This window comes from Symphalangus syndactylus, chromosome 10, assembly GCF_028878055.3.
Source record: "Symphalangus syndactylus isolate Jambi chromosome 10, NHGRI_mSymSyn1-v2.1_pri, whole genome shotgun sequence".
Classification (NCBI taxonomy): Eukaryota; Metazoa; Chordata; class Mammalia; order Primates; family Hylobatidae; genus Symphalangus; species Symphalangus syndactylus.
In genome coordinates, this window is record NC_072432.2 from 33,007,359 (window position 1) to 33,026,845 (window position 19,487).

At 35.7% G+C, this 19,487-nt stretch overlaps 1 protein-coding gene and 1 non-coding gene across 6 annotated transcripts in view; one reads left to right on the top strand and one right to left on the bottom strand.

The window, feature by feature from the left end:
• Positions 1–19,487, top strand: part of PPA2 (inorganic pyrophosphatase 2) — a 105,916-nt gene that overhangs the window by 66,219 nt on the left and 20,210 nt on the right. For 4 of the 5 annotated variants that reach the window (XM_055296849.2, XM_055296850.2, XM_055296852.2 and 1 more), the window contains 2 exons: positions 10,076–10,203; positions 12,921–13,006. In XM_055296849.2, coding sequence (XP_055152824.1) covers positions 10,076–10,203; positions 12,921–13,006 — 214 coding nt within the window. Of the gene's footprint in view, positions 1–3,847; positions 4,653–10,075; positions 10,204–12,920; positions 13,007–19,487 lie in introns of those variants that run through there. The other variant, XM_063611131.1, reaches the window with a different exon arrangement.
• Positions 2,719–2,826, bottom strand: LOC129492360 (U6 spliceosomal RNA). The gene has a single exon (XR_008660822.2). It is a non-coding gene; the product is annotated as a U6 spliceosomal RNA (small nuclear RNA).

The following is a 19,487-nucleotide window of genomic DNA, read 5'->3' on the forward strand; positions in this document are numbered from 1 at the left end:
GTTGGAATTTGCTGGAGGTCCATTCCAGATGCTGTTCACCTGGGTATCACCAGCGGAGGCTGCAGAACAGCAAATATTGCAGAACAGCAAATACTGCTGCCTGATCCTTCCTCTGGAAGCTTTGTCTAAGAGGGGCACCCGCCTGTATGAGGTGTCTCTCGGCCCCTACTGGGAGCTGTCTCCCAGTCCGGCTACATGGGGGTCAGGGACCCACTTGAGAAAGCAGTCTGTCTGTTCTCAGAGCTTGAACACTGTGCTGGGTGAACCATTGCCTTCTTCAGAGCTATCAGACAGGGACGTTTAAGTCTGCAGAAGTTTCTGCTGCCTTTTGTTCAGCTATGCCCTTCCCACAGAGGTGGAGTCTATAGAGGCTGTAGGCCTTGCTGAGCTGCGCTGAGCTCCACCCAGTTTGAGCTTCCCAGCCACTTTGTTTACCTACTCAAGCCTCAGCAATGGTGGATGCCTCTCCCCCCACCAGGCTGCAGTCTCGCAGGTCGATCTCAGACTGCTGTGCTAGCAGTGAACAAGGCTCCGTGGGCATGGGACCCACTGAGCCAGACACGGGAGGGAATCCCCTGGTCTGCTGATTGTGAAGACTATGGGAAAAACGCAGTATTTGGGCAGTAGTGTGCCATTCCTCCAGGTACAGTCTGTCATGGCTTCCCTTGCCTAGAAAAGGGAAATCCCTGATCCCTTGCGCTTCCCGGGTGAGGTGACGCCCCGCCCTGCTTCTCCTCGCCCTCCATGGGCTGCACCCACTGTCCAACCAGTCTTAATGAGATGAACCACATACCTCAGTTTGAAATACAGATATCACCGTCTTTTGCGTCGATCTCTCTGGGAGCTGCAGACCAGATCTGTTCCTATTCGGCCATCTTGGAAGTGACTGCCTTTATTTTTGTGTACAGATTTTAGAATCCTAATTGTCAAGGATTTTTGGTATCTTTAAAACATCAATTTTTACATCAGTTGTTGATATATGTTTCCCATTTATTCAGGTATTCTTGTATATCTTTTATAACTTGTATATCTTTTAGCACAGTCTGAAAATATCTTAAATAGGTATGTTTTAACTTATTTTAAAGGGAGAAAGCATTCATTTGTACTTGGAATTTTGCCATTTTTAACTATTGCAGTTGTGTTTTAGTCATATATACATTGTAAACTTTGTCATCTTGTTCTTCAGTGATCTTTCTTATTAAGTTGGTACCACAGTTTGTCACCAGATTCCCTCAATTTGACCTCAAATATCTTTCAGTCCATTCCCTCCTTATTCCTATTGTCTTAAACTATCATATCTTACTTTTCCATTAAATCAGTGTTAATATTTCTCCAGTTAGCCTCCTGACACAAAAATTTATCTCCCACACTGTTTACCAGACTTATTTTAAAGAAAACATATTTAAAAAAACGTTTTGACTCCTCAGAGCTTACGAAAAATCCAGATTCTCTAACTTAGTAAAATACTTTTTTTCCTAGCCATTCACACTATTTATCCAAAGTTCTTAACACACTGAGCTTTTCACCCTTTCTTGTATATACCAGGTAGTTTTACACCTTAGTGGTTTTATCTTTTGAGAACCAGTTTAAATATCATCTCTCAGTGAATTCTCTTTGACTCTGCAAGGCAAAGGCAGTTGGTTAATTGCCACTTTTTTCACTCCCACACTATTTTGTTTGATTCTGTGAAATGTCTTTGATTTCACAGATTTATAATTTGTTTGTTTCCTTATCTACCTGCCTGTCTAGATTATGAACTCTTTCAGGGTGGGGACTCTCTCTCTCTTTTATATTTTTTAGCTCACTTTGAGGTATAAGTTACATCCAGTCAAATTCACCCCATTTTAAATATCCAATTCAGTGAGTTTTGATAACTATATAGTCTTCCAGCAACTATCACATTCATAATACAAAACATTTCCATCACCCCCAAATTCCCGCATACCCCTGTGCAGTCAATCCCTTTCTCCTACCATAGGCCATTAGCAAACACTGATTTAATTTCTGTCACAATAGTTTGCGTTTTCTAGAATTACCTATCAATGGACTCTGGCATCAATGATTATTCACATGGCTGGGTATATGACTTCTTTCTCTTGCCTAATGTTTTGGAGATTCATGCATATTGTTGCATGTGTCAGGTTAGTTCTTCCTAATTTATTACTGAATGGTCTTCCATTTTTTAGATATACCACAGTTTATCCATTCACATGTTGTTGGAAATTTGGGTTTTCAGTTTTGGGCTAATGTGAATAAAGTTGCTATGAACAGTGAATTACAAGTCTTCATGTGAACATGTTTTCATTTCCTGTGGGGAAATACTCAGGAATAGTTTTGCTGAGTAAGATGGTAATTATATGTTTAACATTGTAAGAAACTGTCAAATTGTTTACCAGAGTGGCTCTACCATTTTGTATTTCTACTAGCAATGTATCCAGTTGCTATCAGAAGATGTATTCATTCTTTCTTTATACTTTGTTACAGATTGTCTTAAATAACAAAATTTTTTTAAAGAAAGTAAGAGAAATACATTTGTCTGTGTACATGTGTCTTTTACATTTGCCCACATATTTGCCATTTTCATACCCATGTATTTTGTTTCTTCCTGAAGATCTGTAGATCTCAGTTTCCACCTGTTGTCATTCTCTTTCAGTTAAAGGACTTTCACATATGCTTGTAGTGCAGTCCTGCTGGTGGCGAATTTTCCCCTTTTTTTTTTTTAGTGTGGAACGCTTCACGAATTTGCGTGTCATCCTTGCGCAGGGGCCACGCTAATCTTCTCTGGATTGTTCCAATTTTAGTATATGTGCCTTTTATCTAAAATAATCTTTTTTTGCCTTTGTTTTAGAAATACAATTTTGCTTGATGTTGAATTTAAAGTTATAGGGTTTTTTTAAGCTTTGTATTGATGTTCCATTTTCTATCAGCCCCCATTGCTTCTAATGAAAGGCGAACAGCCATTTGTATTGTTACCTCATATACAGTTGACCCCTGAACAACATGGGTTTCAACTGTACAGGTCCATTTATACATGGATTTCTTTCAACCAAATGTGGATTGAAAATAACAATATTCTCAGGTTGCAAAACCCAGTATAATGAGGGTCTACTTTTCATATAGCTGGTTTCTGCAGGACTACTGTGAGACTTTCGTATGCATGGATTTTGGGGGAGCAGGTGGTGGTCCTGGAACTAATCCTTCATGTAAACCTTGTTACTAGTGTATAATGTATTATTTTTTCTCAGACTGCTTTAAAGGCTTTCTCCTTATCTTTGGATTTCAGAAATTTTTTTTTTCTTTGATGAGCTAAGGTTTGTTTGTATTTATTCTGCTTAGGATATACTGAGCTTTGTGGATCTGTAAGTTTATATATTTTCATCATATTTGGGAAATTGACATTATTATTTCACTTTTGGGGGGGCTCTGTTTTCTCACCTGCATTCTGAGACTAAATACACATATTTTGGACTACTTTTTATGGTCTTACAAATCACTAACACCCTTCCTGTCTATTTCATCTTTTTTTCATTACTGTTATTTAGACTGGATAATTTCTGTTAATCTATCTTCTACTTCCCTGTTTTTTTTTGTTTGTTTTTTTTCCTGCCATATCCACATTCTGCTAAGCCTACCTGATTTTTCATTTCAGATCCTCCTTTTGGTTCTTTTTTTGTTTTTTTTGAAGTTTTATAGTTTCTGTTCCTCATCTTGGATTTCCATATGTTTGTGCATTGTGACCATGTTTCCTGAAAGTCCTGAACATATTCATAATAACTACTTTAAAATTCTTGTTTGCATAGGTCACGTAAGGATTGATTTCTGTTAACTGCTTTTTCTCTTGATACAGGTCTCAGAAATATTCCAGTATATACAATAAATCGCATAGCCATCCTGCCTTTACTTGACAGGAGCCAAGCTGCCAGCCTGTCCTACCTGCCTGCACATCAGGATTCCTGTGTGCCCCTGGATGCAGCCCTACATGTTGTTTTGTATTTTTGTTTCCTCTTGGGTCTACAAAGTTACTTATCTTGTTTTTGAGTCTTTTTGATGTTAATCTTTTTATAAGGTATCTATTTTACATAGGTTAGCCTGAGGGAGTACATTGAAACACGAATTTAGTGCTCCTCCTGTCAAAAGGTCTCTGTTTTTTTCCAAAGCAGAACACTTTGGAAACTTGAGGAGTGTTTTTATTTGCTGATAATTTGGTTAATATACTTGAACTCAGTGAAAGCCTCATTTCAGAAATAAATATTTATAGGTACTTCACTCAAGTAATTCTATTTATATATTCCCTCTCCATTCCAAATGTTTAAAAAAGGGGTTAAATTAACTTCAACACGGTGGAAAAAAATAAATTTATAAGAACTAAATGGTAATAATATTAGAGATAAAAGTAAATGTGTCTGTTGTTAAATAAGAAATTAATTACAAATTCATTTAGAGTCTTTACTATAAGTGAAAAACTATATGTGTATAGCAAAAAGTTATTAATAAGTATGCATGTGTATGTGTATATATGTATGCCCAAATACTTTTTATATATGTTGTTTTTAGTCTTTTTTACTTTTTTACTTTTACTCTGTTTATAACTATGCCTACCTGCATTGATTTTTCAGGAGCATTATACAAATTAAAGTAACTGTCAATATTAATGAAAATCTGTTCAGTATCTTTCTAAAAAATTAACTCATGTTTGTGCATTTATTTATTTTTTTTTTTTGAGGTGGAGTCTCTGTCTCCCAGGCTGGAGTGCAGTGGCACAATCTCGGCTCACTGCAAGCTCTGCCTCCCGGGTTCATGCCATTCTCCTGCCTCAGCCTCTCCAAGTAGCTGGGACTACAGGCGCCCGCCACCACGCCCGGCTAATTTTTTGTATTTTTTTAGTAGAGACGGGGTTTCACCGTGTTAGCCAGGATGGTCTCAATCTCCTGACCTGATTATCCGCCTGCCTTAGCCTCCCAAAGTGCTGGCATTACAGGCGTGAGCCACCATGCCCTGCCTGTGTATTTATTTTTGAAAGATAAAAGCTTGTAAGGCTATTAATTTGCCTGTAATTATAACTTTGGCTGTGTTCATGGACAAAGTTTTGGGGAATTGGAGAGATAATGATTGATAATTGTTAAGAATTATTCCCTTTTATTAGGTGATTTTCACCCATTATTTAATCCCCATGACAACCTTGATTTCTTCTTCCCCATTCTGGATTTGAAGAAACAAGGTAGTACATTTTTTCCCAAGGTGGTACAATATGTAAGTACCAGAAATGGAATTTAAACTTAGTGCTGTCTGATTCCAAACATGTTTTGTTTTCCTTTAGTTCTTCTTAGAAACTTCCTGAGTGTTCTCATTGTCATTATTTTCTGAATATTTTTAGAGTTTTGGTTTTCTTTTGGACCCCAAAGTTATTTATTTAGTAAGACTTTTTCTTCTTTATTTGCTTTTAATATTTATGTTTTAATTATATTTAAAAAATCAGGGCAGCCGGGCGCGGTGGCTCATGCCTGTAATCCCAGCACTTTGGGAGGCCGAGGTGGGCGGATCACGAGGTCAGGAGATCGAGACCATCCTGGCTAACACGGTGAAACCCCGTCTCTACTAAAAATACAAAAAAAAAAAAATTAGCCGGGCACGGTGGCAGGTGCCTGTAGTTCCAGCTACTCGGGAGGCTGAGGCAGGAGAATGGCGTGAACCCGGGAGGCGGAGCTTGCAGTGAGCCAAGATCGTGCCACTGCACTCTGGCCTGGGAGAAAGAGCAAGACTCCGTCTCAAAAAAAAAAAAAAAAAAAAAAAAAAAATCAGGGCATTGGGGGTGGTTCTTTTTCTGTAGGCAAGAGTTTTTAAATTTGTTTATTGTTGATCTTTAAATTTATTATATTGTACTTATAGAATGTGTTGTCTTAATTTCCTTATGTTTAAAATTTCTTAACATTTTCTTTGTTTTTGGTATATAATTATTTTTAAAGCTTATTGTTTTAATATGTCTCTAGATTAAATAGGTCTCATACTTTCTCTAGATTTTTCTCTCATATATACTGTTCGTGGTCTTTGTATATAAAATATACCTTATCAATTTGGCTTTTGAAGTCATATCATTACTATTAACTTACTTCCAAAGTATGTTTAATTCTGAAGTGTGGGTAATATTGAAGTCTTGGCAAACATATGTGATTAGAAACCCCCCTGGTGCAACAGAGTGTGTTTTTGGATTAAAAAAAAAAAAAAAAGAGTAGAAAGAATTTTCTAATTAGATTTTAGAAACAAGTGAATTGGTTTATATGGAAAGGAAATTTGGTTATATGAAAGATATACAGTATCCCCAGTGAAGGAAAAAAATAAGTCATAAACGTTTCTCTTAGAAAGTATTGTGTTAGATTTATGTCATGTCTCCAGAGATAAAATGGTAGGTTTTCATTAAGTTATTTTAGGTTTTCTTTTATAGAAACATAAACCAAAGTTAGTTAAGAAAAACTAAATTAAAATGAGAACTTTGGACTTGGAAAAACCCAATGGAACCTTAAGATTTGTCTGTTATATTGCTTCATTATTACCTGTTTTTCAACTGGGATTTTAGAGAGAAATTTACAATATTTTCAATGTATTTATATAGAACTATGATTATTTATAAAATATATTTTTATAGTTTTAATATAAAAATTCCCTTAAGGAGATTCTATATAATCTTTGTTAATTAAACTTTCAAATTTCAAAGTAAATCTTGGCTGCACACTATTCGTCTGAAGTTATGACACTCCTTATAAAGCCTTTTTTAAAAATCTGGGGTGATAGACTGGGCACGGTGGCTCACACTTGTAATCCCAACATTTTGGGAGGCCAAGGCAGGAGGAACACTGGAGCCCAGGAGTTCAAGACCAACCTGGGCAACAAAGCAACTATAACAAAACAAAGCAATTCTACTGGAAAAAAAAAAAAAAAAGATTAGCCAAGCGTGGTGGTGCACACTTGTAGTCCTAGCTTCTTGGAAATCGAAAGTGGATGAATTGATTGAGCCCTGGAAGTCAAGGTTGCAGTGAGCTGTGATTGCACACTGCACTCCAGCCTATGTGACAGAGCAAGACACTGTGTCAAAAAAGAAAGAAAGAAAAAGGAGAGAGAGAGAGAAGAAAGAAAGAAAGAAGAAAGAAAGAAAGAAAGAAAGAAAGAAAGAAAGAAAGAAAGAAAGGAAGGAAGAAAGGAAGAAAAAGAAAGAAAGAAGAAAGAAAGAAAGAAAGAAGAAAGAAAGAAAGAAAGAAAGAAAGAAAGAAAGAAAGAAAGAAAGAAAGAAAGAAAAGAAAGAAAGAAGGAAGAAAAAATTTTGAGGACTGCTTTTAGTTTTACTGTAATTTAGGTTATTAATGTTACAGGCTTGTCCTTTTCTGTTCTTTGAATCTCATGTAAGTCTCATCTTTATTGGTTTATTATTGTTAATTTTTTTCCATTGGTAATTCCTCTCAGTTTTACTTTCTAAAAAATATCCAAAATCTTACCATTCATCACTACCTCCATACAACTATGTTTGTCTAGGCCCTCATCATAGTTCACCTAAGTGAACTTATTGGACTTAGCAGCCCCTTATTGGACTTCCAGCTTCCATTTTTTCCTCTATGTAGTCTTTTCTTTACACAGCAGATAGAAAGATCTTAAAACATTTACTCCTCTGCCCAAAACCGTCCCAAAGTTAAAGCTATAGTTCTTAGTATGGCCCTTAGAGTCCTTTGTGACTGGCCTGTGGCTGTTTCTCTAATCTTATCTCCTAATACTTTGTTTTTTCACGGTGCTCTAGCCATAGGACTTTCTTACTCTCTCCCTGAAATGTTAAAAGCACACCGTTACTTCAGAATGTTTGCATTTACTGTCTTCCTCCCAGACTGCACTCCTTTCAGATACCTGTGAGTTGCCCCCACAGTTCATCCAAGACTCTACTAAAGTGATTTCACCAGAGGATATCCCTGAACTCTCATATCTAAAATTCTCTTCTTACCTTACTTGCAAAGCAGCCTATATGCATAACTGTAGATTTTTATGGTTTTTTTCCTCCTAATATTTAACTGTTTTCTTACCCAGGCCTAATTTTTTTGTTTTTCTTTTTTGTTTTTATTTTTAGATAGGGTCTCACTGTGTTGCCTATAATGGTCTCGAACTCCTAGGCTCAAGCAATCCTCCCACCTCAGCTTCCCAAGTAGCTGGGATTAGGGGCATGCCATGGCACCTAGCTCCAGGCTTAATTTGACAACAGATATTTTAGCAGTGTTTTATTGAATTCTTTCAGAACATTCAAATTAACTTCATAAAGACAAGAACTTTTTTGTATTCATAAATTCACTGGTGTATGTAATATTTAATTAAATCTCATAATTATAATAAAAGATACAGTTAGCATAAATGGTTTGGGAATAAACACACCTGATGCTTGGTAAAGCTAAAACTTAACTGATGGAAATAGAAGTGTGGCTTCATTCTAGAGTACTCTGCCAGAGTCAGCATACATAATATGTGAACATTAATCAGAATGTTCTACAGAAGTAGAGTCTTTACTAATCAGTCCAGTAAGTTGATCAAGTAGAGTTCGATTAAAAGAGCTTAATTTGTAATCAAAATTAGAAACTGAAATAGATTTAGCTTGATTACATATATAGCTTTTCCAGATTATCCTAACTTTATTGGATTAGTTCATCTTTAAAATTCGTATAAAATTCTACAAGTGGGAATAAATGACTTCTAGAGAATTGCCACTTTTCTTAAAATAACATAGATTGTAAAAAATATATCTAATCAAAGATGTCCTACAAATGGATAGTGTTGATGGTTGCACAAAATTGTAGACATACTTAATGTCACTGAATTATACACTTAAAAATGCTTAACATGGCAAATTTTATATTATGGATATTTTATCACAATAAAAGAAAACTGAAAAAATACATCTTTACTTACTTTTTTTAATGTAAATAAAACTTCTGGGCAATGTTACTATAGAAGAAAAAGCAGAAGTCATGGAATTAGAAGTCTTGTATTTATGTAATGCTAGTTCTGTCGTGAGTGAGTTGGATAGATTTTGGCAAACTTTTTAAACTATCTTAGCTGTAGTTTTCTTATGTTGAGTATAAACATACTTGTTCTTAACTCTCAGGAATTTCATGAGGAACAAGTTTAAGTTTTATATATATCTATGTATGCTTTTCATAAACCACAAATAAGTTTATACACTTTAGCTGGAACTTTTATAATTTCAGAGGGGTTATTGAACTGACTGTTGGCATTGGATATAAGAATTTGGCTTCAGGCATTTGCTATTGAGGTTTTAAAAATGTTTAAATATCTTACTGTAATTTTTTTTGTTTTGTTATTTGGGACAATGCAGCTGTTTTCTCCTAGGGTATAATTAGTTGAGAATGGAAAAGTTTAGCTTATATTTGGAGAGTTATACTTCCTATTTCCGTTATAAAATTTTCCATTTTTTTCCTAATTTGTGTCTTTGCTTATTGGGTCCTCTTTATGACTTTTAGGGAGAAAGCCTCCTAGACTGCGGTAGATATTAGATAATTAGCTTTCTCTTTCTCCTTGGAAGTCAGTGAGTTAAGTAACAAAAATCATATAAAAGTTATATGATTTGTGTAAGTTATATACAATGGAACAGAAAATGATAGTTTGAGTAAGGTACAATGATGAAGTCATAAATCAGAATTAAGCAATAGAAAATTATTTATTGCTTTGTTGCCCAGGCTGGAGTGCAGTGGCATGATATTGGCTGACTACAGCCTCCACCTCCTGGACTAAAGCATTTCTCCTGCCTCAGAACTTTGTTGTATCCATCCATTTATTCCCTATACATAGCACATTGTCTGAAGATGCTTTGTAAATGTTTGTAGAGTGCAGGAATAGTATTATACATGTGAAAATACAAAAGTCTGAAGGTGATATACATATCAATGGTGATGCTGCTGTAGGTATCATAATCAGTTGTGCTGCTGGTTAGACTGGGCCCCATGTTTCCTGGCTCCCTTAGTCGAAGGCTCTGCCACTAAATGGAATGCATTTTGGTTCTTAACGAAACATCTTTTTGTTTTTTTCTTTACAGATATTGATGATGTTAAGAAGTTCAAACCGGGTTACCTGGAAGCTACTCTTAATTGGTTTAGATTATATAAGGTACCAGATGGAAGACCAGAAAACCAGTTTGCTTTTAATGGAGAATTCAAAAACAAGGTGAAGATGAGAATCTTTATTTTAAAATGTACCTCCTGATACCTGTACAATATTCGTTTCACTTGGGAAGTTTCTTATGTGAATATGTATATATAGCATGGTAAAAAAAAAAGTGCTTTTTACTAACTTACATATTTAAACACATTATTTTATTACTTAAATTTTGTTTCAGAAGATCTCTCTAAGTGAATCAATAAGGCTGAAAAATACCTATTTCCATCTATGTGTCTATAGCTCCTACATCTTGGAAAATGAAGGAATTTCATGATCAGACTAATTTTGCAAATTGTGTACATAGAAAAACTTTCTATTTACTATTTTGTGGAGGAAAAAGTTACTCACCCTTAATGTAAATCCATAGGGGCCTCCCTCGTAAGTGTTCATTCTACCACGACGGAACTAAGCTGCTTAACAATTGAAAGGACACCTGAATTATCTTACTGTCATAGGATTTTTCTATTAGAATACCACAGAGTTACCACAAAGTATCTCTAATATGACACAAATGAAGAGAATAGGCCAAAGAGTTAAAGTCTAAAGCATGGAATATTTTTTTAGAGTTATTACCACTAGGTAAATTGAATATTTGAAGCCAACTTTTAAGTGGATACCAGTAAGTATGCTTTATAAGTGAAATAAGTCATGTTAATGAAAACTTAAAATTTATAATGGGTATTTTGCTGTAAAAGAATTGATTGCTGGACTCAGTGTTTTTTTGAAAGCACATTAAAAGAATCCTTCAAATCTTTAGGGCTTTGTCCGGGATTATTAAATGTAAATATAAAATTATTATTTTAGATTAAATTATCTTAAAGGATTGAAAATTTATACATTATTTTTCTTTTAAAAATTTGCATTTTATTATTGAGATAATTGAAATTTTAAACCTATATGGTATTTTTGCCTCAGGGCAAGTCTGCCAAGTCATGAATTTGTAAAGAGTGAGGTAGTTTTTGGTTTGTGTTTGTTTTTGACAAATAGTAATTCTTTTCTGTATAAAGATGAGGTCATTTATACAACTTCTCCAGAAAATAATTGTTTTATGCATTGCTGTTTACTACTGCTATTTAAAATATAGAGCCTTAGTGCCCTTAGTATTGCTATGAAAGAACTGCTGAGGCTGGGTAATTTATAAAGAAAAGGTTTATTTAGCTCACAGTCCTACAGCCTATACCAGAAGCATGGTGCTGGCATCTGCTTCTGGTAAGGACCTCAGAAAGCTTCCAATCATGCCAAAAGACAAAGGGGGAGCAGGCATGCCACAGGGTGAGAGAGAAAGCAAGTGAGAGAGGTGGAAGGTGCCCAGGCTCTTTTTAACAATCAGTTCTTGTGGGAACTAACAGAGCAAGAATTCACTCATTACTCTGAGGAGGCACCAAGCCATTCATGAGGGATCCACCCCCATGATCCATACATCTCCCATTAGGCCTCACTTCCAACACTGGGGATCCAATTTGAACATGAGATTTGAGAGGACAAATCTCCTCAAACCATAGCAGGGCACAACTCAAGAATTAATTTGTGCCTCTTTAACATGGTTGGAAAGATGGCTCCTTTCTTTTATTCTGGGTTTTTCTTGCCACTCCTTTAAACAAGTATTGAAATTGGTTCTAAATAATCACACTTATCCAAATAATTTGATTAAAAATCTATCCTTACATAATCAGATAATGTATTAGATTTCTTGTCCTGTATCTGAAGTGAGATTCCCGCCCAACACTATCTCATTAAGATATAAGTCGTCCTCCATCACAGGCAATAGTAGACCTGAGAGAAATTCTCTTTTCAGAGGATAAATTTCCCATTATTACTGTATCTCAGTTCCCAAGATTCTTTAGTTTCTTTATTATCATAATGAGTTTAGTTATCATTGAAGAAGAAAGGAGCTAGTTTGAACTAACCAGTAAGGACTCTCCTTAAGGAAAACAAACAACATTTTTTGGGAAAAAACTCTAAAGAACTTTCTGCTTTGGAATTATAAAGCAAGTTTTCCTTAGATGTTCTTACTGGATGTATATCCAACAAGAGGCATATCTACTGTTGCTTATGCATTTTTAGATAATGTCATAAATGTCAAGGAGATGTACTACCTTCAGACAGTGGATAGTCTAAAATTACTTCCATTGAAAAAACCACATTTAGACTGCCTGCAGTTTTGATGATGCTAAAATTAATGGGTGCATGCTTACTGACAAGCCGGGTACTGGGTTAAGCACTTTACATATGTCATCTTACTTACCCTTTCAACAACTCTGTGACTTAGATCAGGGGTTGGCAAACTTTTTTCTGTAATGGGTCATATAGAAAATATTTTAGGCTTTGCAGATCGTATGATTTCTGTCACAGCTGCTCAACTCTGCTATTGTAGCACTAGAGCAGCCATAGGCCAAACACAAACAAATGTGACTGTTCAGTAAAACTTTACAGGGGGCAGGCTGGATTTTACCCATAGTTCCTAGTTTGCCAACCCCTGATATAGATTATCCCTATTTTATTCTACTTCATAGATGAAGAAATTGAGACTTAGCGAGCTTAAGTAACCTGTCCAAAGTCACACAGCTGACAAATAAGGAAGCCAGAATTTATACCAAGCTTTGCCTGACTCTGGAGCTCATACTCTTAACAATTAATTGTCATCACAAGATTAGTTTTGTGTTAGTGTAACAATGTGACTGACATTAAATACGTCTTTTTTTTATTTGTTTGTTTGGAGCTAGGCTTTTGCTCTTGAAGTTATTAAATCCACTCATCAACGTTGGAAAGCATTGCTTATGAAGAAGTGTAATGGAGGAGCTATAAATTGGTAAGAATTTGTCTTTTCTATGTAAGCAATGTTATGTTATTATTAATTTGTATTAAACAGCCACATAATAATCAGATTTCAGATTTTTGCATTTTTTTAAATTTAAACAATACAGATTATCTACCTATTCATTGGGCATTACTAAGTGTTGGGCACTATTAAACTAGGAATTGACGTGATCTTTTTTCTCAAGGAATTTATAATTTAGTGGGAATACTGACAAATAAATGGACGTTTAATTGAAATACATTGTGCAAAGATGAAAAACGCAATTTTTCAGCATGTAAATCTATACGGTTTCTTTAAAATCTAATAACTACCATATAATTTCTTAGAAAGTAAAAGCCTTCTAACTCATCATGATCACTAGTTGATTGATTAAGAGGAATTAAGTAATAGTAACATAAACATTTAACTTAAAACATTTAAATGTATATTCACCCATTTTTGGATATAGGGCTGAGCCCCTTTTAATATAGATTCCATATAGATTTTATATATACTCTAACATAACATAGGATAGACAATAAAGATTCTGTAATCCTTAGCTCCTTATAACTTAAAATGCCTGACAGATTTTTAGGGTTCTTTTAAAAAAATCATTCAAATTATGTTATCTACACCAAATTTGACACCAAATTTTTGCAGTGATTCACCTTTATTGAGGCTTTTTAGGGCCTCAGTATTGTTTAAAGCCTCGTTAGTTTTATAACCTACTTAATGTTCATAGAAACAGTTCTTCTACGCTCTTTTACAGTTCATCTGTGAACATAATTAATACTTAAATTTTGAAATTATAGTAACGAGTACAATTGACAAACACATTTAAGAACTAAAACAACTGGCTCTTGGTAAGTCTAAGTAAAGGAGGCAAAAGCAGTCCTGTGGGGGTACTAAAGATAACACTATGAATACAATAGAGTCCCTGTGCTCCCTGAGCACAGTCTGGGAATCAAGAGGGTCATTAAAGCAATTATTAGACTAAGGTAATCAGATGGAGTAAAGAATTATTTAAGATCAAGGAATATTTTACCTAAGTTATCAAGAAGGCCCACTTTGCCTACAACATAAATGCTTGGCATTCAAGATACTGACTTTGTGTCTCTTGCTTAATAAAGAAACACTGTCAACTCCTTGGCCTTCTCCCTTTTTTCTTACCTTATATGCAGAGCACTCTTTTTTTTTTTTAAGCATAATCTTAAAATGTAGGTAATTGTTTCTAATATAAATAATATAATTTATTAACAGCAAAGCTGGATATGATTGAATGTCCTCTAGTCTTGTCTATCCTAGTAAATGGTAGACTGAGCTATTCTTTGTGGTCTAAAATTAAGACTCCAGTGTAATGAGTCCCTCCAGTATGAAGGAGGGAGGGATCTGTGATTGTCTGAGGAAATATTTGCTTGCTCTTTGCTGTCTTATCTCCTTCCTAATCACTTTCTAAAAGGCTTATGCAGTCTTTGATGAGACTTGAGTGTTTCCCCAGGTTTCCTCAGCTACACAGCCAGAGACCCTTTGTTTGGTTAGTATATCTATAGCTTGAATTCTTTCCTTCTGTGCTGAGTCTAATTCTCCTTACTGTGAAGTTAACTTTATTTCTAAGCTCTGGAATCATTTTGCTGTAGCCTCCTGAGTGATGATAAGGATTACATTAAGAGTAAGAGTTAACATTTATTAACTCTATACTACGTTCCACGTTCTGAGTGATTTATATATGTTATGTAATTAATAAGAATCCTATAAAAATGTATTGTTATCTCCATTTTACACATGAAGAAATTGAGTCCACATAAAGATTTAGGTAACTTACCTAAGGTCACACAATGCATTGTGGAGCCAGGATTTAAATCTTACTCTCTTTTTTTTTCTTTCTTTTTTTTTTTTTTTTTTCTTTTTTTGAGATGGAATCTTGCTCTGTTGCCCAAGCTGGAGTGCAGTGGTGTGATCTTGGCCCACTGCAACCTCCGCCTCCCAGGTTCAAGTAATTTGCAATTCTCCTGCCTCAGCCTCTCAAGTAGCTGGGACTACATAAGCCTGAAACCACGCCTGGCTAATTTTTGTATTTTTAGTAGAGACCGAGTTTCGCCATGTTAACCAGGGTGGTCTTGAATTCCTGGCCTCAAGTGATCCGCCCACCTCGGCCTCCCAAAGTGCTGGAATTACAGGCATGAGCCACCACACCTGGCCTAAACCTTACTCTGTTAATAGCTATGTTCTTTTACCTCCTCTACATTTTTTATAACAAAATAACTTTTTTTAGTTTAAGAATTTTCAGAATATAAGTTTCAATATATATATCATATGCATCTAGAAAATTTAAAGTCAAGATCTTCAGAATTTTAACTCATTTTAATCCATTTTTCTCTTTTTTATCATAACTTAATTTGGAAATATATTCAGAGTTGTTAGTTTTTATTTCTTTTGCCTTTCTGTAATGAATTGCCTATCTTTCTTAATTCCTTAAACTATACCATTATAGATTGGCAAGCTTCCTCTGCCTTCCTTTTTGAAACCCATTTTTCTCACTCAGTTCAGTTTAGGTCCGTACTATCATAGACATTCTCTCAATGTATATGTAATGCACAGAATTAACTAGGGGAATTGTTAGAGAACTCAGATACATTGTCCGCTTCTTTAAACCTAGTGTATTAGTATATTTAGGAAGTAGAGTCTAAATGTGTATGTTTTTAAAGCCCCCTATGTGATTCTGATGAGCCTCTCTGCTTAAGAACCATATTATTATTATTATCACTATTATTATTATTATTATTATCACTATTTTGAGACAGTGTCTTGCTCTGTTGCCCAGGCTGGAGTGCAGGGGCTCGAACATGACTCATGGCATCCTCGACCTCCCAGAGTTAAGCGATCCTCCCACCTCAGCCTCCCAAGTACAGGCACGCACCACCACACCTGGCTACTTTTTAAATTTTTTGTACGGACAGGGTCTCGCTGTGTTGCTAGGGATAGTCACGAACTCCTGGGCTCAAGCAATCCACCCACCTCAGCCTCCCAAAGTGCTGGGATTACAGGTGTGAGCCACTGCACCCGGCCTTAAGAATCATAAAATCCAAACTTGTTCTCATGGAAAAACAAACAAGGCCTTCCAAGATTTAGATAACCTTTCTTGCCTCATTTTCCATCACTTCTTGTCTCCTATTTCATGTTACAGCAACTGAAGGCCACTTGTCACTGTGCTTGTAGTAATCTCTAGACCTTTACTCATTTTGTTTTCTTTGCCATGATTGTCTTCTCATTTCTTGAACTGGCCATGTTACTCATCCTTTAAGATTTAATTTTTACTTTGTCTTCTCTAGGAAACATTCCCTCATATGCTAGTTGAAATGCCAGTACTCTCTGTATTTCTTGTCTTCTGTGGATTTTTGTCATTACATCTGTCACAGTTATTAAATACTTGGTTCATGAATTTATCTTCTCTAGAATATAAGTTCCTCAAGAGCAGATGAATAAAGATACCTTATTCATCTTTATACTCCTAATGCCTGGCATGTAGTAGCCACTCAATAAATATCTGTTGGAGTAAATTGTTGAATAATATTTTAAAGCCAACAATTTTTTTTTTTTTTTTTTTTTTTTTTTTGAGACGGAGTCTGACTCTGTCACCTAGGCTGGAGTGCAGTGGTGCAATCTCGGCTCACCGCAACCTCCGCCTCCCGGGCTGAAGCAATTCTCCTGCCTCAGCCTCCCAAGTAGCTGGGATTACAGGCACCCGCCACTATGCCTGGCCAATTTTTGTATTTTTAGTAGAGACGAGGTTTCACCATGTTGGCCAGGCTGGTCTCAAACTCCTGACCACAGGTGATCCATGCACCTCAGCCTCCCAAAGTGCTGGGATTACAGGCGTAAGCCACCACTCCCAGCCTTGTTTTTGTTTTTTTTAATCCAGGTAGTGACCTCTCTTTTCAGGAGCACTGCATTTATCAAGTTCTTTTTATTGATACCTTGAAAATTCTCTTTCTCCGAATAAGTTTTTGTTGTTGTTGTTGTTTATTCTTTTTTTTCCACTGCTGGATGTTTACTCTGAAAGCTAAATATTATTTTAACAGAGAGAATTTTATTTCTAGTCTTACCTAAGAAAACTTTCAACTCGATTCTGGGAGAAATCATTTTTTGACATTTGAGTTTACTCTTCAGTCCTCTCCCACTTTCTCTTCAACCAGTTGATATACCTTATTAAGAAATCAGAAATGTACTATTCTGTTTACTACTTCATTTTATTAACCATTATTTATTTTGATCCATTGGTCTTACATATTTTTCAAGTTTTGATTGATTCTTGAGTGCCTTCTAGTTATAAAACTGCACTAATTCAGTTACTTAGCATTTCTTTACTCATAATGTAATGCTTTATTTCTTTGCTCATACTCTTTTTTTATTAACAATCATTCTCCTGTTTAATATATTCTATACAGTACTGCCAGAATTATCTTTCAAAAGTATGAATATACCTCATTTTTAGGCCTAAAAATGTCTTATGATTCCCTTCAAAAATGGGATTTCATCCAACCCTTCTATTCTTAAACAATGTGTCCAAACCTGCCTTTCCAGCCTCATGGGCTCTTCCTTCCTATCCCCTTGTCTTTCTTTGGTGGACATCTTCATTTTTTCAAGAAGCAGTTTAGATGTCACCTCTGCACAGTTTCATTTCTGTTGGGCTGCTGTATCACTGCTGTACATACCTCTGTGTAGAACTGGAGGTGGATTTTTTTTAATACTTTGTATTGAGTTTTTACCTCAGCACTCGATAGCAGGACTTGACACAGTAGGTAGTCTAAAGATGCTTACTGAATAAATAAATAAATATATTCAATTCATCTAAATTCTTTAGGTCTTGAAGTTGTTTCTTTTTACATTCCTAGAGAAAGGTATATTTAATCTGGTACTTCTTCTTCCTCTTTTTTTTTTTTTTTTTTTTTTTACTTTAAGTTCCGGGATACATGTGCAGAACATGCAGGTTTGTTACACAGGTGTACATGTGCCTTGGTAGTTTGATGCACCCATCAACCCATCACCTAGGTATTAAGCCCTGCCTGCATCAGCCATTTGTCCTGATAATCTCCCTCCCCTCCCCCCACCAATAGGCCCCAGTGTGTGTTGTTCTCTTCCCTGTGTCCATGTGTTCTGATTGTTCAGCCCCCACTTGTAAGTGAGAACATGTGGTGTTTGGTTTTCTGCTCTTGCATTAGTTTGCTGAGGATGGTGGCTTCCAGCTTCATCCATGTCCCTGCAAAGGACATAATCTCATTCCTTTTTATGGCTGCATAGTATCCTATGATGTATATGTACCACATCTTCTTTATCCAGTCCATCACTGATGGGCATTTGGGTTGGTTCTGCGTCTTTGCTGTTGTGAATAGTGCTGCAATAAACATATGTGTGCGTGAGTCTGAATAGTAGAATGATTTCTTTACCTTTGGGTATATACCCAGTAATAAGATTGCTGGGTCAAATGGTATTTCTGGTTCTAGGTCCTTGAGGAATCGCCACACTGTTTTCCACAATGGTTGAACTAATTTACATTCCCACCAACAGTGTGAAAGCATTCCTATTTCTCCACAGCCTCAGTATCATCTATTGTTTCTTGACTTTTTAATAATTGCCATTCTGATAATAATTGCCATTTTAATGATTGCCATTCGTGGCACGAGATGGTATCTCATTGTGGTTTTGATTTGTATTTCTCTAATGATCAGTGATGACGAGCTTTTTTTCATGTTCGTTGGCTGCATAAATGTCTTCTTTCAAGAAATGTCTATTCATATCCTTTGCACACTTTTTGATGGGTTGTTTTTTTCTTGTAAATTTGTTTAAGTTCCTTGTAGATTCTGGTTACTAGACCTTTGTCAGGTAAGTAGATTGCAAACATTTTCTCCCATTTTGTAGGTTGTCTGTTCCCTCTGATGCTAATTTCTTTTGCTGTGTAGAAGCTCTTTAGTTTGATTAGATCCCACTTACCAATTTTGGCTTTTGTTGCAATTGTTTTTGGTGTTTTAGTCGTGAAGTCTTTGCCCATGCCTATGTCCTGAATGGTATTGTCTAGGTTTTCTTCTAGGTTTGTATGGTTTTGGGTTTTACATTTAAGTCTTTAATCCATCGTGAGCTAGTTTCTTGTATAAGGTGTAAGGAAGGGGTCCAGTTTCACTTTTCTGCATATGGCTAGCCAGTTTACCCAGCACCATTTATAAAACAGGGAATCATTTCCCCATTGCTTGTTTTCATCAGGTTTGTTGAAGCTCAGATGGTTGTAGATGTGTAGTGTTATTTCTGGGGTTCCACTGGTCTATATGTCTGTTTTGGCACCAGTAATCTGGTACTTTTTTATGTATTGATAGCCTCAGTTGTTTTGGCTTTGTCTACATTTGTCCCAAGGTCACTTCCTTCTATAAACTCTGGAGGTTATCGTCTAAAATTATTGTCATTTTGATCTCTTTAAATTTTCTCTCTGCCTTTTTCTTGACTA